This window comes from Phocoena sinus, chromosome 16, assembly GCF_008692025.1.
Source record: "Phocoena sinus isolate mPhoSin1 chromosome 16, mPhoSin1.pri, whole genome shotgun sequence".
NCBI lineage: Eukaryota > Metazoa > Chordata > Mammalia > Artiodactyla > Phocoenidae > Phocoena > Phocoena sinus.
In genome coordinates this window covers 37,952,393-37,973,406 of record NC_045778.1, presented here as the reverse complement: position 1 = coordinate 37,973,406, position 21,014 = coordinate 37,952,393, and the positions used below count along the sequence as shown (strand labels likewise).

The window sequence follows — 21,014 nt, the reverse complement described above, 5'->3', positions numbered from 1 at the left end:
TTTCTGGAGAATGCAGCATCCCAAAAGCTGAGAAAGTAGAACTTGTCAGTAAGGGCGCAGGGGAGAGAGGTGAGAACTTATGTTAAAAGTCGCCGCTGGTCAGAGAGTATAGGAAAGATGGGTAATGACATGAGGACATAGCATGTGATGCTTAGTGGCCTGAGATGGCCTCTGAGAGGAGAGACGGAGGTGACCGCACAGAGTGGTTAAATGCCTTTCTGTGAGCAGACTCAGGAGCCAGGTTCCCAGGGTTCCAATCCCAGCCCCGACCCACCACCTCTGTGACCCTGGACTCATGTTTACTCACCGTACCTTAGATCAAAAAACCACACACATCCTGTGGTGGAAGAGAGGGCTCAGGGAGGTGACAGATGTGAGGTTATGGCATAAGGGTGGGTACATAGCAAGTACTTAGAAAATGTTGGCTACAGTTCTGCAAGGGGGCTTAGCATGTTTGTTCTCAGAGGTGCAGAGGCCAGAGACAGGAGGTTCCAGATGTCCGGGAGGGTCGGTGGGACCTTAGAACACAGACTGGAGGACAAGGAGCTGGTGTGGCCGAGCGGGGGAGGAGGAGCACACCGTCCTGGGAGAGAACAAGGGCAATACAAGGATACAGCAAGATGGAGAGAAACTCCATCTTCCAAATGCGTGGGGTTCCCTGGCATTTGCAGAGCCTGGGGGAAAAAGGTGATCTGGACCCTCCAGGAGAATAGAGGAGAGAGATGAAAGGGGGTTGGAGAAGCAGAGCTCGGTCTCGGCCCAAGGGAGTCCAGCCCTCCTCCCACTCACCTGCACAAACATCCTCTGAACTTGAACATCACTCTCAAAAAGCTCATTCTTTCCCAGAGGAAAGACAAAGAAGAGGTAAAGGCACTGGAGGAGCAGGGCTGGGAGCCCCGATTCGGCAACTCTGCCCAGCGTCTCCTGCAAGCGAAGAGCAGACGTGACCCAGGGCCGCAGAGCCAGGCAGAGCACGGCTCCAGACCCAGACCAGAGAGGTCAGCCAGTGCGGCTGTTTTAGCTACGAACGTGGGGAAGTCACTTCCTCTCTCTGGGCGACACATTCTCAGTTAAGAAGGGAGGCAATCATAGGGCCCACTGGGATGGCTGTGAAGATTAAGTTGATATAAAGTGTGTATTATGTGCTCGATAAGCATTATATCTTTTACACAGTAGACAGATGATAGGAAGGAAGGAAAGGAGGGAGGGCAGGAGGGTGGAACTGGTGCAGAGCAGAAATCAAGGGCTTTCCTGGCAATCATACCTCTGATTTTGGTGGGTTTCCTCCTGATGAGGGAGCTGGAAACTCAGTAGGGAAGAGGTGGTTGAGAACAAGTACAAGCAACTGAATTAAGGACATGCTCAGGGCCCTGTCCATCCCTTCGTCCAGATTTAAGACCTCATCATGACCAAAACAGCCCTATGGGTGAGGACCAATAATCCAGAGAGCCACACCACAGCTAAACAGCCCCAGGGCTGCCAGACAGAGAGGAGACAGGGAGTTGGCAGAGAGGGACCAGCCTGAGTGTGAAGCTTCCCAGGGCCTTTCTTCACAGGCTGTGCCTGCAGCTGCACCAGGATTACTGTGGCTGTAGCCTCTACATGCGTGTGTGCACACATACATGACCGTGAGACAGCGCATGCGTGGTTATTAAAAAGTATATTGTCCATGCAATTTCCCACCCGACTGACTAATCTCACAGACATGGTGGGTAAATTAGAAAAGAGAAAAGAAGACTGTACAGCCTGGGCCAGCAGCAGGAGTGTAAGGCAGGCCACTAGGCCCTAGAAGCTTCCGCTGCAGGTAGTGTCTGCCCCCATATTGGACATGTGGCCCTGCATGACTGCACTCAGGGTGGCTCTCCCTGTCCTCCAAACTGCACTGCCTCCCCAGAAAGCCAACTGCTTACTCTCTCACTGCTTTGGGGGCAGACTCCTCACAGCAGAAAACAAGGCTTTAGGTAACTTTTTACTCTTCAGACTGAAAACAGTCCTTCTCCAGGGGCTGAAAAGCCCCCACCCTGTGCTCCAGGCCACTGTCCCTGATGGTGGTCCAGGCAGTTTACATGGAAGAAAAGTCAGATGGTCCTCCCACCGGTGAACAACTGTTGGCTGTGCTCCTTTCTCACCTCCTGGCACTGTCTCCAAATGCCTGTCTGATGCCTCTGTTCACCATTAGACAGAGGGCAGCCACCACCCCAGCCTGGTTCCCTGCTGTTCCTAGTCTGGGCACCAGGAGGCTCACAGTGGGCAGCCTCGCTAGATGGAGGAGCCTCTGGGCCTGCCCTGCACAGGGCCTCGGCCACTGCTGCTGATGGCCACAGCTCCCAGGGACTGCTTCTGCCTGAGAGGACACCAGTCACTGGCAAACCACTCAAGGTCCCTGCTTCATGGTGGGAGGCCGTGACTACAGCCTGCAGGATGGGGCCTGCAGGATGGGAAGGGAAGGAGGAGTGGTCGCTTTTGTCTCTGGGGAGACACGGGGCAGGTGCCTACAGGCCTTGCTCCTTTAGTGTGAATTTAGCCGGAGGTAGTAAAGAGCAGTGGCTCAGAGCACAGAGTCAGACAGACTGCAGCTACATATCACGGGCGAACCTGATTTCTAGCCACCGGCGTAGCGTCGCTGTAATCTGACTCGTGGGGTTTGGGGAGGATTAATTAGTGCAATGCGTGGGATGCACCCAGCCTCACCCTGACACGCAGGAAATATAGTCCATACACGTCCGTCATTTTTGGTCCTCACACTGACCCTAGAATGGAGGCATTATTATCCCCAATTTTAGAATTAACAACACAACAGAGATGCAAAGAGGTCAAGTTATTTGCTCAAGGTTACACACAGCTTGTCAACTGAAAAGGCGGGATGTGAATATGAATTTCAGACTCTGAAGTCCACGTTCTATATCCGAGGGGAAGTAGGGAAGGAAAAACGATAAATCAGTTTCATGAAAATAAAGACACCCTTGAGACATGCCACTGCCCTGAGCTGGGACGTCCCTCTGTACACAGGTGAGAAGCACCCAGGCTGGGCCACTGGGGCCTGGAACTTACCGAATCTGTCCCCGTGAGCACGTACACTGACTTCAGGAGCAGGTAGCCATCCTGCTCTGCATCCGCATCTCCCTTCCACCACAGCAACTGCCCAGCTGCCACCCGTGCTTGCTCTGGTGAGAGTGTGGGGGAGGGGAGAAAGGGTCACCAGCAGGGCAGTGTGGTGGCCTGGTCACCCAGCTTCCCTCCACGTGGGCCCCTCTCTCCATGAGATGTGCCTTAGCGTCTTTAGGGAACTTCTGCCTCTTGCCCTCCCAACAATGACACCTGCATCTGTACCAAACATTTCACTCTCTGCCATGTGAATCTCCTTGGAGGATAGCCTTTATCATACCACCCTCCCTGTTCAACAACCATCGATGGCTCCCTATTGCTAAATAATAACAACAAGCTCCTCGGCAATTGGACTTGCCACAATCCAGTGTCTTTTCCCCACTTCCTGTATCACACTGCCCCTTTTGTCACAGGGATTCCTGCAATCTACACCATGCTCAAGCCATTCCTTCCCCCTGGAATTCCCTCCTGCCCTCAGTCTCATAGCCCAGCCTCTGGGGTCCAGCTCCCTGAGTGGAAGGATGCAAGTCAGGAGACCTGCAGCAGGAAACATGCTTGGCTTTGGTTTCTGTGTGTCTGTGTGTGTATGTATGTGTGTGCGTTTGTGTCCCTCCCAGGAGCAGCAGAGTTTCCCAAGTCCCTCTTCTCTTCCCTCTTTTAGCCTTTTCCTTTGTTCTCCAGGGTATTCAGTGGCAGAACCTGGCCTTCCGTGTGCTTTCGAAGTCACTACCTTAACTCCTCTAGAATGCAGAGAGGGGCTTAGCCGGAGGCCTGGGAGGGGTCTACAGAGCTGTTTTGCTTACTGTGAAGTTCTCCAGGACCTCTCTTCTCTCACCTGCAGGCTTTCCCACCAGTGCCTTCTGTATTTCTTGGGCAAGTTGGTTGGAAACATCTTCAGCCAGCCTTTGGAGACTGGGAAAGCAGATGATCCCCACGGAGTGTTCCCAGGCCTGAAGTGCAACATGCAGGATTCGCTCAGAGATGTCAAAGCTACAGAGCAAGGCATCAGAATCACCTCCTTCCCTCCCTGCCAGCCCAAACCAATGGCTCAACTCGCTTGAGCCAGGTGCATCCAAAGGCCACTGAATCACCTACCCTCCAGCTTCCACTGTCTCCCTACACTAGTGCCTATGAATTCTTCAACTTCCTGCTGAGCTCCAGACACCTCCAACTGGCCCCTGGACGTCTCCCCTGAACTCGTGCTCCTGAAACATCGAACACACATAACTGAATCCACTGCCTTCCCCCCAGACCTGCTGCATCCTGCCTCAGTGACTGTCCCTACCAGGCACCCACCTGCCCTAGTGGGAAATTCCAGGAGTGACTCTCTACATCCCGCATCCCTCCCCTTCCTCACCATCAGTTGCTGTGTCTCACTGATTCTCCTCTTACACACTTGTCAAACCTCATGCAGATATCTTAGTTTTAGTCACGCAAGTATTTCCTTCAGATAAATTCTAAAAAGGATTAATTTAATCCGACAATTAATTTAATTGTAGGATTAAAAATGTGGAATTTTCAATTAAAAGAGTGGATTTTTTTTCTCTTTTTAGTGATTTGGTACCTATTACTAACTACTAACTCACTCTCCAAAAACAATTTACCAGATTAGCCTCCAAGGGCTCCATGGAAAAGGGCTGATTTCTCCCCACCCATGCCAACGTCAAGCACTATGGTCTATGGTGCTTTTTCATCTTAAATGAGAAAACTTGTAGAAGAAAAAATATCTCATTTCAATTGCAATCTTTGGATAACTAGAGTGGATGAATGCTTTTCATGCCTCTTGAATTGTCCATTTTTACTCTTGGCCTATTATCCTATTGGAGATTTCACTATTTTCTTATTTATTTCAAAAATCTCTTTATATATAAAAATCGTTAACCATTGGTCTATAATACTATCTCGAGTTTTTCGAATTTGTCATTTCATCTTTAAATTTGGTATTGTTTGGTTTTGCTGTACAGAAATCTGAAATTCCTATGAAATGAAATTTCTCAGTCCATTCCTTTGCTTTCTGGATTTAGTTACAAGCTTAGGAAGTCCTTTCCGAGTCCAAGTTGCTGTCATTGTTTTTAATCTCCTATTTCTTTTTAATTTCCTTAAAATCCTTTCTTATCTGTCCCTTTAATCTCTATCCCACCTGCTCATCATTTTCCTCAGACTTTTTCCCCTTATTGTTTAGGATACTGTTTAATAGAAGTCTTTTACAGTTCTGCGTGGCATGCCAGACTCTTTTCAAAATTTCCTCCCAGTTTCCGTAGTAATCCTATCCCTAGATCTGCTTTTCATGCAAAGCCTTTTCCCTTTGTTCTCCCTTCTTGTCACAGGCTGAGTACAGAGTGGAGTGACTGTCCTCGGCCCCAGACTTGAGTTCCTGGCAATTCCTGATCCCAGGTTCCCACCAGGAAGGTAAGCTGCTGTGCCAATTAGTGGCCTCTATGAAATGTAATTTTGCTGGACTCCTGACTCCTGCTCCCACTCACCAGCCGTATTAAATTATGTTCCTGCCCAGAGGCCTGACCAAGTTTTTTTAAGCTGAGATCCTCCTTTAGAAGGGGTGAGAAACACATAAAATTTCCAAAGGGAAATCATTTTCAATATGTTTCCTTGCAATAGATACTACCTACATTTGTTTAAAAGTAAAAACCTTTAAAACTCTTCTCTATGTGAAAAGACACCATATACAAAATGAGGAGGCAAACCACAGATTGGGAGAAAATATCTGCAATGCATATAACTGACAAAGGACTGGTATTTAGACTCCTATAAATTAATAAGAAAAAAATCTGATTTTTAAAAAATGGGCAAATGAAACAAGTAACTTATTGAAAGATAAATGGCAAATTACTAATAATCAGGAAAATGCAAACTATAACTGCAAGGAGATATTTTATACTTTTCTGATTAGTAAAAATGAAAAATCTGACAATATCAAATGTGGGTGAAGGTGAGGAACCATGAAACCCCCATACTCTATGATGGAGTGTCACTTAGAAGAACCTCTTTGAAGAAGCATTTAACATAATCCAATAAAGTTAAAGGGGCACACATCCAAAAACCCACCCATTCCAATCTTTGGTTTAGTCCCTAGAGAAATGCACACATGCACAAGGTGACGTTAACAAGAAATATTCATGTAGCGTTATTTTTGATTGGGAAAAACAACGTTCATCAATAGGATAATGAATGAATAATTTGTGACGTATCTATATAAGGATATCATATAGAACTGAAAAAGAAAAATAGAGCTGTATCAATATGGATAAATCCCCAAAATAGAATGTTGTGGAAAAAGCAAATTGTAACAGCATATTACAGTATGAGTCTACAAAAACCTGTGAGACTATACATAAATTACACAATAATATTACTTATGGTTATAAAAATACACCCATATTACTGTATAATTTACATATAGTCTCACAGGTATTTTAGAATGATACTGTAATATACTTCTGTAACTTGCTGTCTCACTATATATCATTTCCCACAGGGCATGATAATTCAGCAGGTTGGGAGTTACCATTGGAGGAGGGTGGAAGGGGAATGAGTTCTAGAATTCATGCACAGGTGGCTTTAGTTTATCTGAAATGCTTCATTTCTTTTATATGGGTGGTGAGTACTTGGGTATTTTGATTTGAACAAAACTTTGTATCTGAAACACTTAAAAATGTTCTGCCCTATAAACGAACATAGTCGCACCTTTCCTTTGTAAATAAAAAAGCAGTACATCAGAACTTTGCTAGAACTACAAAAATACTAGGTGAATGTTAAACACTATTATACATAGTAGACCTTCACCAAATATTTGATAAGCAAACACATGATTATGAGACCCACAGTGTGCAGAACGATGGCCGAATGTGTTGCGGAGCGCTGGTTTTGTGCCAAATGCTGGGCCAAACACTGACATGCATTGTTTCCACTAATCTGCATAGGGATTGGGATTATTATTATTCCCACTTTACAGAAACAGAGGCTGAACCATAGGGTAATCCTAGAGAACCAGTTAAACAGCAGAGTAAAGAGCTGAGTTATCTCACACATACACAAGTAGCATGTGCATGTCTAAGAAATGTATGGCTACCACCTGGAAACCAGCTGTCACCTGGAAAGGTTAATCTCTGGAGAGATAAAGTCAGTCCTTCTGGCTGGGAATTTCAGTGGTAACATTATTTCCCTCCCCAGGACTGATATCATATCTGCTATGATATCTTCCTAACAAATTCCTGTGCCTCCTTCCTGCAGTGGCAAACCCCTCAAAGACCAATTTGCAGGGAGTTGACGCAGAGGCATGGAGATCATCTTTGAGCAGTGGGACTCCAGTAGGCATTCTGCAATAAAGCAAATCGGGCCACTGTGAGTTGAACAGTAATTGTACGCTCAGCCAGATTCTCCCAAGGCCCACACTCCTTCCTGGGACCAAGATGGCTACTTCTGGAGGCCCCATTTACTCTTTCAGGCCACTGGGGTGCTGTTTGATGCACAGAGGCAATCATTTACTGAATGGTACCGTGGAGACCCCAAGAGTTACGGCAGCTTTTGAAAGGAACTAATTTTTTTCCCAAACTGGGATTTTCACGCTGGGAGAATATTGTTCAATATTTTTAAAAACTTTTATTTACTTATATTCTCTAAACTGCACCATCATGCCTCGTGGCTGTCCCCTCACATGGAAGAAAGAGAAAGAAAATGATGCTCTGGTCTCCAGAGCATAAGGAAGACAGAAGCTCTAGAGGAGATGGGAGAAAACCCCAGCTTTGAATGACAGAGAATCTGGTTAGTTTTCAAGTGTGACTGCAGTATTACTATTTCTTCATTGCCTCAGAGTTTGGTGGTTTGACCTTTAAGTGAACTCAAAACATTTCAGAGACTTTACATGAGTTTCCCCTGATAGTGTGACACAATTGATTCTCTCCTTTGTAAACAGAAAAAAAAAAAAAAGTGATGCATCAAAACTTTACTAACATAACACAAATATTGTTCCCCTGAGGAGGGAATAAACCATACTGCAGGCCCCACTCTGAAGTGGGTTAGAGTCGGGGATGGACAAGAAGGGGTATTTACCATCACCATCCCCTCTGGATACCACACTTGGAAATAACTGTTGGTCATCCCTATTATTATATTTAATGTTACTTCTCTCTCTTCCATAGTCAGTTGGGTCCATGCTGGGTTTGTATGAGAATAATTGACCACACCCAATGGTATAAACTCTGTACCACTGGCCAGGCAGTTAGCCTAAGAGTAGCTATACACACCTGTGTACATGCACATGTACACACACACACACACACACACACACACACAAATACACTCATCTCCAAGTACAACTGATTTAGTGTTAATTGTAATCCCTCCACGCTAGGAAATAAATGGGTTCCTGTCCATGTTACCTACTGTTCTGATTATCTATTGCTGTATAACAAACTGGACCCAAATTGAGTGGCTTAAAATAACAGCAATCATTTATTTTTCTCATGGATCTGCAATTTGGGCAGGGCTCAGCAGGAACAGCTTTTCTCTGCTTCAGCTGGGGCAGCGGACAAGGGCTAAGAGATCCATTTGCAACATGGCACACTCACATGGCTGGCCAGTTGTGCTGACTTTCAGGAGCAAGTGCAGCTGCAAGGTCAGTGGGTTTGGTTTTTCTCCACATAGGCTTTTACTCAGGGCTGCTTGGGCTTCCTCACAACATGGAAGCAGGGTTCTAAGTATGAGTATTTCAAGTGACAGAGAGAGGCTACAAGTCTCTTGAGGCCTGAGCCCATAATGTCATTTTTGCCCTATTCCATTAGTCAAGCCATCACAAACCCATCCAGATTCAAGGGGAGGGGACATAGATGTCACCTCTTGAAGGGAGCAGTGTGAACCCATCCGCAGTATCTCTAACCTACCACATCCACAGATTCCCTTTTTTTCCCATGTAGCCCCACCCCCCAGGTTGTCTGTCCCAGACAGTGAGGAATTTTACACCAATTTCTAAGGATTCCCTGCTTCGCTGCCTGCTTTCTCTCAAAGTACATATTCTAAGAACAATCTTCAACCGCTACATCTGTAGCTCTAGTTTTCTCCATCTATTATTACCCAATATCTCTATGCAATGAGAGGACCCAAGCGGTCCCCTTTCCCCCAAAGCAAACTCAGCTGAAGGCCAACAGGACCTACCCATGCTTGCTAGCAGAATGCCTTCTTCTCTTGGTGTAAGATCTTATGATAGGGAAGGGTTCTAGAAAGACCAAAGCCCAAGGCTCTTGGCAGAGAAAGAGTAGCAGTCAGTTGAATCCTTCCTGCAAGCACTGCTCTGCACTCTGGTTACTTCAGAGTGGTTACTCTGAAGTCATTGGCTTTGTGCTGCTTCCTGTGTGATGCAATAAAACCTCCTCCTTGTCTGCAACATCCTGGAGTCAGCTAAACAAACAGCACATGTGCAGGGGGTGGCATCCTTTTTGTATGAAAGGGGACATAGGTATGAGCCAGGCAGAGCCATCGCACAGTGAGTCATGAGATAGGGAAAGAAACCAGATGTGCTCCGTCCTATGAACCTCAGCACTGCCTGAGGGAACGCAATGGTTAACAGCATGAGCCTGGGTGGACTGCCCAGGTTAAGTTCTGCTCCCCACTAACAGCTGGCTGACCTTGGCCAAGTTATGCAACATCTCTAAACCTCCCTTTCCTCATTTATAAAGCTGGGATAAAAATAGCACCTACTTCACAGGGTTATTATAAGGGCTTGTAAGCATGGAACAAAATGCCTGGCTTAGTTAATTAGAGCTTGGTGAATATTACTACCTATCATCAGTGAAAGTAACCACTTGCCCTGGCTTTGACCTAGGAAAGGGAGTGATGGAGCTTGGTAGAGGAGGAGAGCCTGCAGATCCCAGTGAGAACTTCATTTCTGACTCATCCCCTCAGGGCAGCTCCCTGCTGGGATACCAGTGCCCTGAGACTTCTTATCACCAAGACAGTCACCAAAATGTTGAGTGGGTTTACTCCTTAACAACTGCAGTGTTTCTTCAACTTGGGAGGCAGTGGGGCTAGAATTTACTATAGAACCAACCAAGCCCCTCTTTGTATTTGCCTCATAGTAGATGCAGATTTATGTATAAACAATGACAGGATAAGGGAGAAGTTCATCCCCTGCTGTGTGTTTGGAGGTATCAGACATTAATCGGCCACATGCCATGGGAGACGGCATGACTTTTTTTAAAGTCCTGATATTTCTAAGGGGTTCTCTGCAGACAACCTTGAAGAGTTCTGTTTTATGGGTATAAAATTCAGAACAGAGTGGTTACAAGCTTGACTTCTAACACAGGGACTTGTATTCCAATGGCTGTCCTCAGTCTTCATCTACAGCTCAGATTTTATCTGCACTACAACCCCCCAAAACCTCCCACCTTCCCCATGTTCCTTTCTGCTACCAGCTCTTAATTAAGAAGCCTGAGAGCTGTGGTTCTGGCAGGGTTTATTAGTCAGAACTTAATAAGAACAACAGGTTTGTAAACATATAGGACTTAATAAAAGATATAGATTTTAAGAAAATGATAAAAAGCCTGTAATAATCTGCCTCTACAGGGTTCATCAGAGGTGGGCTCCAGGGATCCAAAACATAGCAGATTTTGTCAGCAGTTTGGGGAATCGTGGTGACAGGATCTCAAACTGCACATGGGCAGTCAGTTTCCAGGAGGTTGGTGGAAAGGTGATGGGGATCATGTCTGCTTTCCATGTGCTGTGGACTTTACAATCCTCATCTGATCTCACCCTCACAGTCTCCCAGCAAATTGGTATTGATTCCACTTTACAGATGAGGAAACTGAGGCTCAGTAACATTTAGTAGCTTGCTCAAGGATGCACAGCTAATAAGCAATGGAGCTGGGACCGGAGCCCTACTGTTTGACTCTAAAGCCCATGTATTCAGCAATAGGGCTGTTGTTCCTCCTTTTACCAGGAAAGGGTTTGGGAAACATGGACCAATACCGAGGTTCAGTTATAATAGGAACAGCTTGCTATCCATGAGGTCAATGCCTACAGGGTCAGATAACATAAATGAGTGATATGGGTTGGGTGAAAGATATTAGGGAGTGGGGGACTAGGGTAAACTGAGAGACCAAGACCATCTTCTGTTTAAAAGAGGTGCCCCCAACCATCTCCATCCAATTATTGGTATGACAGCTACAAATGTTTTCAAGAGAAATCTGAAGTCTAAGTCTCACCTGAAAAGTTTCCACTTTGAAAAAATGGCACTAATTCATTTTTAACCCCTACAAGCCAAACAGAACACATTCTGGGTGCTAGTCAGTTATCCTCTGCTCTGGACAGATGCAGGTAAAACCTCTATCTGTCGTCCTTACTTTCATAGCACCAGGCCCTAGAACAGAGTATAGGAGCTCAATAAATATTTGTACAACAAATGAATGAATTCTCAAATCAACAATCTGGAGAGAGGCAAGGAAATATCAAGCCCTGGCTCTCAGATGCAGAGTCCTTTCATCAGAGCTAGGGCTGCCCAGAGGGGTGGAAAAGATACAGTGCAGTGGCTGGACCCCATATGCCTTCCCAGTGATTTGGGGGGGAGGGGGCAATGCTCACATTTTTCCTTTTATAAGGCAGACTTGATCTGAGAACTGGGTGAGACAAAGCTACGTCCCAGAAGCTGGGGTCATTAGAGCAGGGATGGCTGGGAAGGAGAAACCTGGCCCTCTCTCCTCATCTAGTTCCTCTTTTCCAGTATGTTCCCCATGCCCCAGTTATCCAATCTGTGAAATGGGTTGGATGGAGTATCCGAATCTGAAACATGGAGAAAATCAATGAATTCACGGACAATAAGTTACTTGGCAATTTTTTACAGAAAGGCATGCTTAAGTATTCCATGCATCCTATAAATATGATCCCAAGAAAATTCTGAGTCATCTTTGGAAATCCTTAAGTATTCCTGGTTAATAAGTGAGATGAAACATATTAACAAAGGGGTTTCCCAATAAAAACCTGCAAAGCCTCCATCTGTTCTAGTTTACTTTCCAATGTGAAAAGTATCTCATATTCTCTGTACTTTGAATGTAGGTACATGGTTTTTGTACTAATAACCCAAAATCAATAGTCAAGCAAAAACTAAGTCTTCATAAAAAGACGCATTTCCAGCTCTACAATTAGACTTCAATATTTTCAGCTATAAGGCAGACCTCACTGGCAGGAGCTTTATTCCAAGACAATAAAGGAAATCCCTTGTACCCAAACTGTCACCAGCTGCCACTAGTCGGAGTGCCAGCCCAGTGGACAGGCTGGACTTCTCTTGTGTGTCTGCAACCAGGGGAGGGAGCACTGCTTTGCTGCTCCCATGGATTACACCTCAGTTTGCATTATTGGCACAATTTATGTTCCGGCTCTCCCAGGCCCTGGTGTTGGCATTACTGGTGTTTGAGGTTACCAGCCACCCTGCCACTCACATGTCAGGACACAGATGCCCTTCTAGCTCCCGAAGGTGCAGGTTTCTCCTCTGGCTCCCAAGCTGGGATTGAAAATATCATTGTTAAACAATATCATTTTTTTAAACTAAAGAGACAATGGTACTCAAGAGCCAACTGTCCATCCTTTCCAAGCCCATCCTCACCCTGGAGATGAGCCTTGCTTGCTATCTTTATTAAATAGCACAACACTCTCCTCTAAGCGACCAGTCAGAGACCACTTGTGATGATATTAAAACTACTGACTCCAGCTTCCAGTCATCCCAGAAGTGTCCCCAGAGTGCTGTATCATCTTTCTACAGTTTCAAAAATGAGAACACCAACCTTTAGGAATAGTGGGAGAAGATTCAACAGGCTCTTCTGATGTTCAGCTGGGCTCCTGGGAGCCAACTGCTGGTATTCCAGAAACTTCCTTTCTAGCATCTCCCAGAGGGCAGTGGGGCCAGGGGTCTGCCCTCCTGGTGGGAAATCAGGCTGAACAGCATCAGGCTGGCCTTTATTTTCAGAACCTGGATCCTCAGCTCTGTCTTCAGCCTCTGAGACCTCTTTTGCCTCCATGCCTCAGCAAAGCAGATCTGAATTCAGAGCAAAAAAGAAAAATGAACAGTCCTGTCACAACACTTTCTGATGAAACTGATTGTGGGACAAGGTACCATCCTCATTCAGTCCAGTTCCTGTTGCAGATGGTTCCTCTAAGAATCTGAAACTGACTAAAATAAGGAACACTTCTGAAAAAAGGGATTCCAATTTAGATGTGACTCATATTGACAATCTAACGTTTACCAGGCACCGTCCTGGGCTCTCTACACAGACTCTCTCACGAAAGAGATGGGTTTTCCTATTTTTTCTATGTAAGTAAGGAAACTGACTGAACCAAAAGGCACCAGGGTAGTGAGACATGCAGTTGCAATGCAAGCCTTTAACACCAAAGCCTGTTTTTTGATCACTTGACACTGCTTCTCTTTAAAAAGGCTGAGTAAATAGAACAGACGTGTAAATGTCCCACCAATATTTGTAGAGGCATGTAATTCTATATCTTCTATTTTAACTTCCTTCTACCACATGAGATGAAAAGGATGTAAGTTCATTCTCAGCAACATTTGCTTCACACTCAATATTTTTGGAGGAATTTGTCCTCAAAATGACTCTTTAAACCCCCAAGTTAACTTAAAAGGACTTCTCTGTTAGTGCACACAAAAGTAATGTGTACAAGTTAGTGCACACAAAAGTAATGTGTAGGCGTGAGGATAGGGACGTACACCATGAAACTGGCCAAAGCCTGATTTACCAGATGGGTAACCTTGAGAAGATACCTTTATTTGTGTCCTTGACTTTTCAATTGTCATACTCTGTAGCCATGTCAGGACTGACTCACAGAACAGCAAAGGTTTGCCTGTTGTTTTTTTGTCAGGAGTGCAAGAAACTCCCAGCAGGGACCAGAGTGTCCAGGTTCCCTGAAAGAAGCCTTCCCAGGCCACGATGTCACCACATAGGAGTCCATCCCGGCATCCTGCCAGCAACCGAGAGCCACCAGTCAAGGGACAGCAAACAGACAGATGGACACGGAGGTGGGTCTCCCGGTGTTTTTCTCTGGGCTAAGCAGCTGCGGAGGTGCTTTATTTTTAGCCCAAACACACACCCCTTGCAGGCTAGAATGGGAGTTAACTAAGGGTCACGTGGCCAGATGAGTCCTCCCTCTTTGGAACATTCTCACCCTTTAGGTACAAAACTCCATGAGTCCCTGGCTCTTCTACTATCACACATGCTTATTGCTCTCAGACTTCATTTGCAGAAGTCACTTTCTTATACAAATGCCATGTATGTTCAGCATTGAAAATTGGGAAGAAAAAAAAAATATCAGGAAGAATATCAAGGCCTATATCCAGAAAAATGACTGTTGATATTCAGGCTTTTATCTATGAATAGACTGTTCAATAATATTGTTGAAGCAAACTTTTTATCTGTACTTTTGATTTTTTTGGTTGGTTGTCTGGGACTTGGTGCGGGTTTATTTGTTTCTGTTTTGAGGTTGACCCTCAGGGACAGGTGGCGGGGTGCCTCACATCTCTCAGTCTCAGCATGGTCTCTTTCCTGACCAGGACCAGGTTCTTCTCTGGCACTGATGGTTTATTCATTCTTCCCTTGGCTTTTCATCCCCCAGTCCCGTCTTCCCCACCCCACCCAGCCCACCTGCTTGATAGCACGAGTCCTTATAAAACATGGCACAAGAACATGATTTCTGGATGCACCATTTTAAGTTCCCCGAACGGCCTTCTGCATCTTTTCTCAGCTTTACTGTCTCACTCAACATTATGACCTCAGACCCAAGCACGTGGCTCTGTATTCGTCAACCTCATTTCTTCTGACCGCTGCTCCGTGTTACACAGTGGGCATCACATGCCTATTTGATTTGTTTGCTCCGCAGTTGATGGTCAGATTGCCTGAGACTTCTCAGACTGCCCTCCATCCTGTCCTGGACATTCCCACGAGACTCCCCTCGTGGGGCTGCATGTGACTGACTCTGGGTATAAACACCAGAGCCGGAGTGCTGAGTCAAGGGTGTATGTCTCTCAGTTCAACCAAGCACCATCAACTCAGATGCCTCCAGAAAGCTGGCACCAGGCCACACTCCCCCCACAGGCTCCTCTACCATCTTCTCTCTACCCCTGCTTAACATCACACTGCTTTCTAATGTTTGCTGATCTGATTGAAGTAAAATGATCCCTCATTTTTTTTTTTTTTTTTTTTTGGCTGCATTGGGTCTTCATTTCTGTGTGCAGGCTTTCTCTAGTTGCAGTGAGCAGGGGCTGCTCTTCGTTGTGGTGCATGGGCTTCTCACTGCAGTGGCTTCTCTTGTTGCAGAGCACGGGCTGTAGGCACGCGGGCTTCAGTAGTTGTGGCACATGAGCTCAGTAGTTGTGGCACGTGGACTCTAGAGTGCAGGCTCAGTAGTTGTGGCACACGAGCTTAGTTGCTCCGCAGCATGTGGGATCTTCCCGGACCAGGGCTCAAACCCATGTCCCCTGCATTGGCAGGCGGATTCTTAACCACTGCACCACCAGGGAAGTCCTGATCCCTCATTTTAATTTGCTCTCTCTCACTTACTAATGAGTCTGAGCCTCTCTTCATATGACTCATAGCCTTTTGGATTTCCTCTTCTGAAAAATGATTACTCATAACCTTTGCTTATTCGTCCTTGCCTATCTTTTTCCTGTTGCTTTGAGCGAGTATATTTTAGAAACTGATCCCTTGTTGCATTTAAAATCGCTAATACCTTCTCTCAATCCATTGTTTCCCTCATAAATTAGTTCATAACTTTTTTTATGTCACAGAAAAGTATTGTGAATATTTCCCATGTTGTTAAAGATCCTCTACATCTTCATTTTTAATGGTGTGTGGTGGCTGTAGAACCATGCTGATCCTTTATTTAACTAATCCCCTACATTTAGGCATTTAAGTCATTTCCAATGCTTCACTACTATAAACAACACTGTGATGATAGACCTCGTGTCTAAGCCTTTCCATATATTCATGATTAAATACCAGATTGCAATGCATTCCTAAAAGGAAATAGCTTGGTCTAAAGAGAGGTAAAAATGTTAGGCTCTGGACACGTATTTCCAAACAGCTTCTCCCGAAACACCTCATCAATGTACAGTCTTCTTTCAAGCATGTACCAGAGTCCATACTTCCTTCGTTACCATTCTTTAATTCTTGCTGATTTAATGGGTAAAAAGCAATGACATCTAACAGGCACATGAGAAGGTGCTCACCATCGCTAATCATCATGGAAATGCAAATCAAATCCACAAATGAGGTATCACCTCACACCTGTCAGAATGGCTGTCATCAAAAAGAAGCCAATAACAAGTGTTGGCCTGGATGTGGAGAAAAGTGAACCCTCGTAGACTGTTGGTGGAAATGTAAATTGGTGCAGCCACTGTGGAAAACAGTATGGCGGTTTCTCAAAAAACTAAATATAGAACTGCCTTATGACCCAGCAATTCCACTCCTGGGTATATATACAAAAAAAAAAAAAAAAAAACCCACTAATTCAGAAAGATACATGCACCCCAATATTCATAGCAGCATCATTTACAGTTGCCAAGATATGGAAGCAACCTAAGTGTCCATCAACGGATGAATGGATAAAGAAGATATATATATACACAATGGAATACTACTCGGCCATAAATAAAGAATGAAAATTTGGCATTTGCAGCAACATGGATGGACTTGGAGGGAATTGTGCTAAGTGAAGTAAGTCAGACAGAAAAAGACAAATCCTGTATGATATCACTTATATGTAGAATCTAAAAAATAAAACAAATTAGTGAATGTAACAAAAAAGAAGCAGACTCACAGATACAGAGAACAAACTAGTGGTTACCAATGGGGACAGGAAAGAGGGAAGGGCAATATAGGGGTAGGGGAGTAAGAGGTACAAACTATTAGGTATAAAATAAGCTACAAGGATATATTGTACAACACGGGAAAAATAGCCAATATTTTGTAAGAACTATAAATGGAGTATGACCTTTAAAAATTGTGAATCACACACTCTATTGTACACCTGTAACATATAATTTAAAAAATTTTTTACTTAGAAAAAAAACAATGGCATCTTTGTTGTATCTCACTACGTATTTTGTTGGATGCGTTTCTGTCTGTCTGCTGCTCAGTGTCCTTCCAGACTCCCCACAACAGTTTTCTCGTTTCAGACAGATGCCACATGTCCTCATTTCAAAAGTTTACTGTAGAAGACCTCAGCTATTCCCCGGCATTAATTACCCTCGAGAGCCACATATCCACTAAATGTTAGTTCTGTGCAAGAAGACCGCTGCACCTTTATCAGGGGTTGGCACAGAGTAGATGCTCAATAAACTGTTACCATATACATGAATAAATGAATGAATGAACCTATATGCTGATGGCACCCAAATCTCTCACTATATATAGCCCAGACTCCTCTTCTCAATAAGTTCTTTTTCTACTTGGATTCTCCCCAGACTCTGAAAGTCATTATGTCTCAGTCAGACCGACATTCCCATCATCAACAGAGCCAGCCCAAGTCCAGCACGGACATCCCAACACACAGGATGGTGGCTGGAGCCAAGCTAAACTTGTTTCTATCACATAAAAGTCATTTTGGGGCTATCCCAGCAGGTGCTACTAACCGATTTCATTCAATAAAATGAATCAGAGGGCCTGCTAACACACCACGTTTCTAGGAGAAGCAGGTGAGAAGACAAAGTGAGTGTTGGGACACAAGATGCGAAAATGTGTTCCTAGGGAACACAGCTGGACGCTCAGGGGAAATATCAGAGCCCCTCAGATCTCCTCTGAAGTTAAGAAGCCACGTTTACTGAAGTGAGACGCTTGAATCATGTTCCCTTGAAAAGACAGATTTTTGAAAAACAAGAATTTCTAACAAAATGGGGTCTGTGCATCCCGTGGAGAAGTTGTATGTCTCAGATGTCAAGCTGTGGCCATCCCCTCTCCTGTCCTGTAGGCCTGCTTCGGTTTTGTTTGTAAAAGGAAGGACATTGGGAGTAGCCTCTCAGGGCTGCATAAAGAATGGCAAGAAGAAACCATTCTAATTCACTCGTTATCAAAAGTGTCTTCTTACCTCTATAAACAGGTGCAGGCACCAGCACAGACTCTGGAGCCAGGCTGTTCCAGTTTGAACCCGACGGGCTTAGAGCAAGTGACAAAACCTGTCCCAGCCTCAGTGTCCTCCTTTGTGAAATGGGCTAATAATGGGACCCCTCAGGGAATAAAGTCAGTGCTCTGGGACGGCATTTATTGGAGCCTCCTTTGTACAGGCATTTACCTGCATCCCTTCACTTAATCTTCCTTCCATCCAACAATGTCAAATCTATCAGCCTTTGTCTGCAGATGGTACTAAGGCTCGGAGCAGAGAAGTGACCTGCCCAGGGTACCATTGTGAGTCGGTAGCCAAAGTAGAGTCTACCCTGGGTCTGTAGACAGCACTGCACACCGGAGGCTGAACTCAAAAAAGGGCTTGCTTGGTGCCCAGGCAAGAAGGAGGGGCTTAGCCAGGTACCACACCGAAAGTGTTTTGGATAAGTAGAAGTTTGGGGAGGGGTGAAGGGAAAGATGGCCTTGGCAGGATGAGAGGTCTGGAGGCTGCTAGGGGTTCCAGGGGTCTCCAGGGGAAGACAAGGCCCTGCTCTGTGCCGGCAAGCTGTTTCTCAGTTTGGGTCAGGCTCAGGGCATGTGGCACGTAGGCCAGTTTAGTCATGGCTCCTCCGCATGCCCAACCAGGCCGACTAGAGGCCCTGCCTTTCTGCAGCCTGGACACAGGAGCGAGAGACTGGCAGCTGTGCAGGTACCTGCCCACTCACTCAGCCCCCAGGCAGAGGGGAGCTGCAGGCCAGAATGGGAGTCACAGGACTGGAGTCCAGTCCCAGCTTGGCTGCTGTACTGCCTTAACCAAGTCACTTCCCCTCTCTGAGTCTAAGTTTCTTCTCATTGAAATGGCCCTGGTGATCTCAGTTCCACCCTCTGGGCTTTACACACTGACCACAGAAGAGATGCAGGCCAGTGAGTCAGTGCAGAATGGCTGGAGAGGTGCCTGAGTGGACTGAGAGCCTGTGGGTTGTGTGTGGTGAGGGGTGCGGACCAGGTGCTCCCCTGTCTGTGCACCGTGCGCTGGGAGCCAGGTGACAAGTCTGCAGGGACCTGAGAAGGGGGATTCCCTATGACCTCTGGGACACTGGGGCTGGAAGTGGCCATGCGGGCCCCCGGGGTTGGGGATCACTGCCCATCCTCTCTCCCCCAACCCACCTATCCTGCACAGATCCATAGCATCGTCCAAACTCTGCTTTGTAATATCTCAGAAACAAAACATCCAGGCCATCCCGCTCACAGCTGCTGCACTGGAGGGCGACATCTGGAGCCTGAAGAATCAGCTGGGTTACAGATGTTCAGGCGCTAAACCCACATTTGATTGACCGTCTCATCCCTGACTTCCTGTGGGGTGATCTGCCAATGGGTAAAAGTCTCAGGATATGAGATGTGATTTAGCAGCCCTTGGGGCTAAGATGCAAGGAAGCTATTCTGGAGGAAACGGAGCAAGAAGTTGTGTGGAGCCACCCTCCAACGGGGCAGGTCAGAGGAAACCTGGGACTCAGTGCATTCTGTGGGGAAGCTCAGACCTAGTGACAAAGAGTTGCTATGATAAAATTCAAGATTGAAGTCCCCCCCTTTTCTTGTCTGCGTATATGACTGTCACCCTTTCTGGATTGTACACACCCAGTGCAGAGGCATACCTATTTGCCATCTGTATCACAGGCATGGTCCCCAGGCCCAGGAGCTGGTGGAGCCTCTAAACCAGATGATACAGAACAGAAGAGCAACTTCCCATGTATGGCTGTAAATGACCTGTTTTCCTTTCCATTCAAAAGTCAGTTCCTCGCTGTATGTCAGCAGATCCAAATGCTCTTCTCCTGTGTCAGTTCTCTCAGAAAAAAAATAACAAACCGATCTCCTTCCAAAAACATGTGCAAGGTGGGGCTCGGCCTTGCTTCCTTCTTCCCCACCATTACACACTAACAAGAGAGCTTACAAGTTAAAAGTTTAAAAAAAGCAAGTGAAAAGGGGGAGGGGTGGGCGGAAGTTGCAATAATGTGGATGCTCTGTTCACTCCACAGCCTACTGTAGTTAATCAGAAGCACGGAGGGGACAAGAACATTAGCAGTAGAGAAATGTAGATTAAAGCCACACTGAGATACCAGGACACACCTATTAGAGTGTCTTTTAAAAACAAACAAAATCCAGGGCTTCCCTGGTGGCGCAGTGGTTGAGAGTCCGCCTGCCGATGCAGGGGACACGGGTTCGTGCCCTGGTCCAGGTGGATCCCACATGCCACGGAGCAGCTGGGCCCGTGAGCCATGGCCGTGGAGCCTGCGCGTCTGGAGCCTGTGCTCAGCAACGGGAGAGGCCGCAGCAGTGAGAGGCCCGCGTACCGCAAAAAAAAACAAAAAACAAAAAATCCATTAGTGCTAACAAGGATGCATAGCAACCACACTGTCACTCTCGCTGCTGTGAACACAAGTGGTGCGGCCACTTTGGAGGACGGTTTGGCAACTTCTGAGGAAGTTAAACGTATACCCAACCATTACCTTCCTGGGTATTTACCCTAGAGAAGTAAAAACTTAATGTTCATATAAAAACCTATACATGAATGTTTATAGTAGATCTATTCATAGCTGCCCAAACCTGGAAACAACCCAAATATTTGTCAAGGCGTGAATGAAACAACAAACAGGTATCTCCATACACTGGGATGCTTCTCTGCAGTAAAAAGGAACACACTACTGACCCACGGCAACCCGGATGGGTCTCGAAGCCCTTATGCCGAGTGTCAGGAGCCAATCTCAAAAGGCTACATACTGCCTTACCCCATTTACATGACATTCTGGA

General features: G+C 45.9%; 1 protein-coding gene across 6 annotated transcripts in view; it reads right to left on the bottom strand.

Moving 5' to 3' along the window:
* The window catches only part of WDFY4 (WDFY family member 4), a 277,338-nt gene that overhangs the window by 244,907 nt on the left and 11,417 nt on the right, over window positions 1–21,014 (bottom strand). For all 6 annotated transcript variants that reach the window (XR_004346205.1, XM_032608330.1, XM_032608326.1 and 3 more), the window contains 4 exons: window positions 12,891–13,141; window positions 3,941–4,055; window positions 3,052–3,164; window positions 790–924 (listed from right to left, as the gene is read on the bottom strand). Coding sequence is in view for 5 of the 6 variants with exons in the window: in XM_032608330.1 (XP_032464221.1) it covers window positions 790–924; window positions 3,052–3,164; window positions 3,941–4,055; window positions 12,891–13,124 (597 nt within the window). In the remaining variant the exon portion in view is untranslated. The remainder of the gene's footprint in view (window positions 1–789; window positions 925–3,051; window positions 3,165–3,940; window positions 4,056–12,890; window positions 13,142–21,014) is intronic.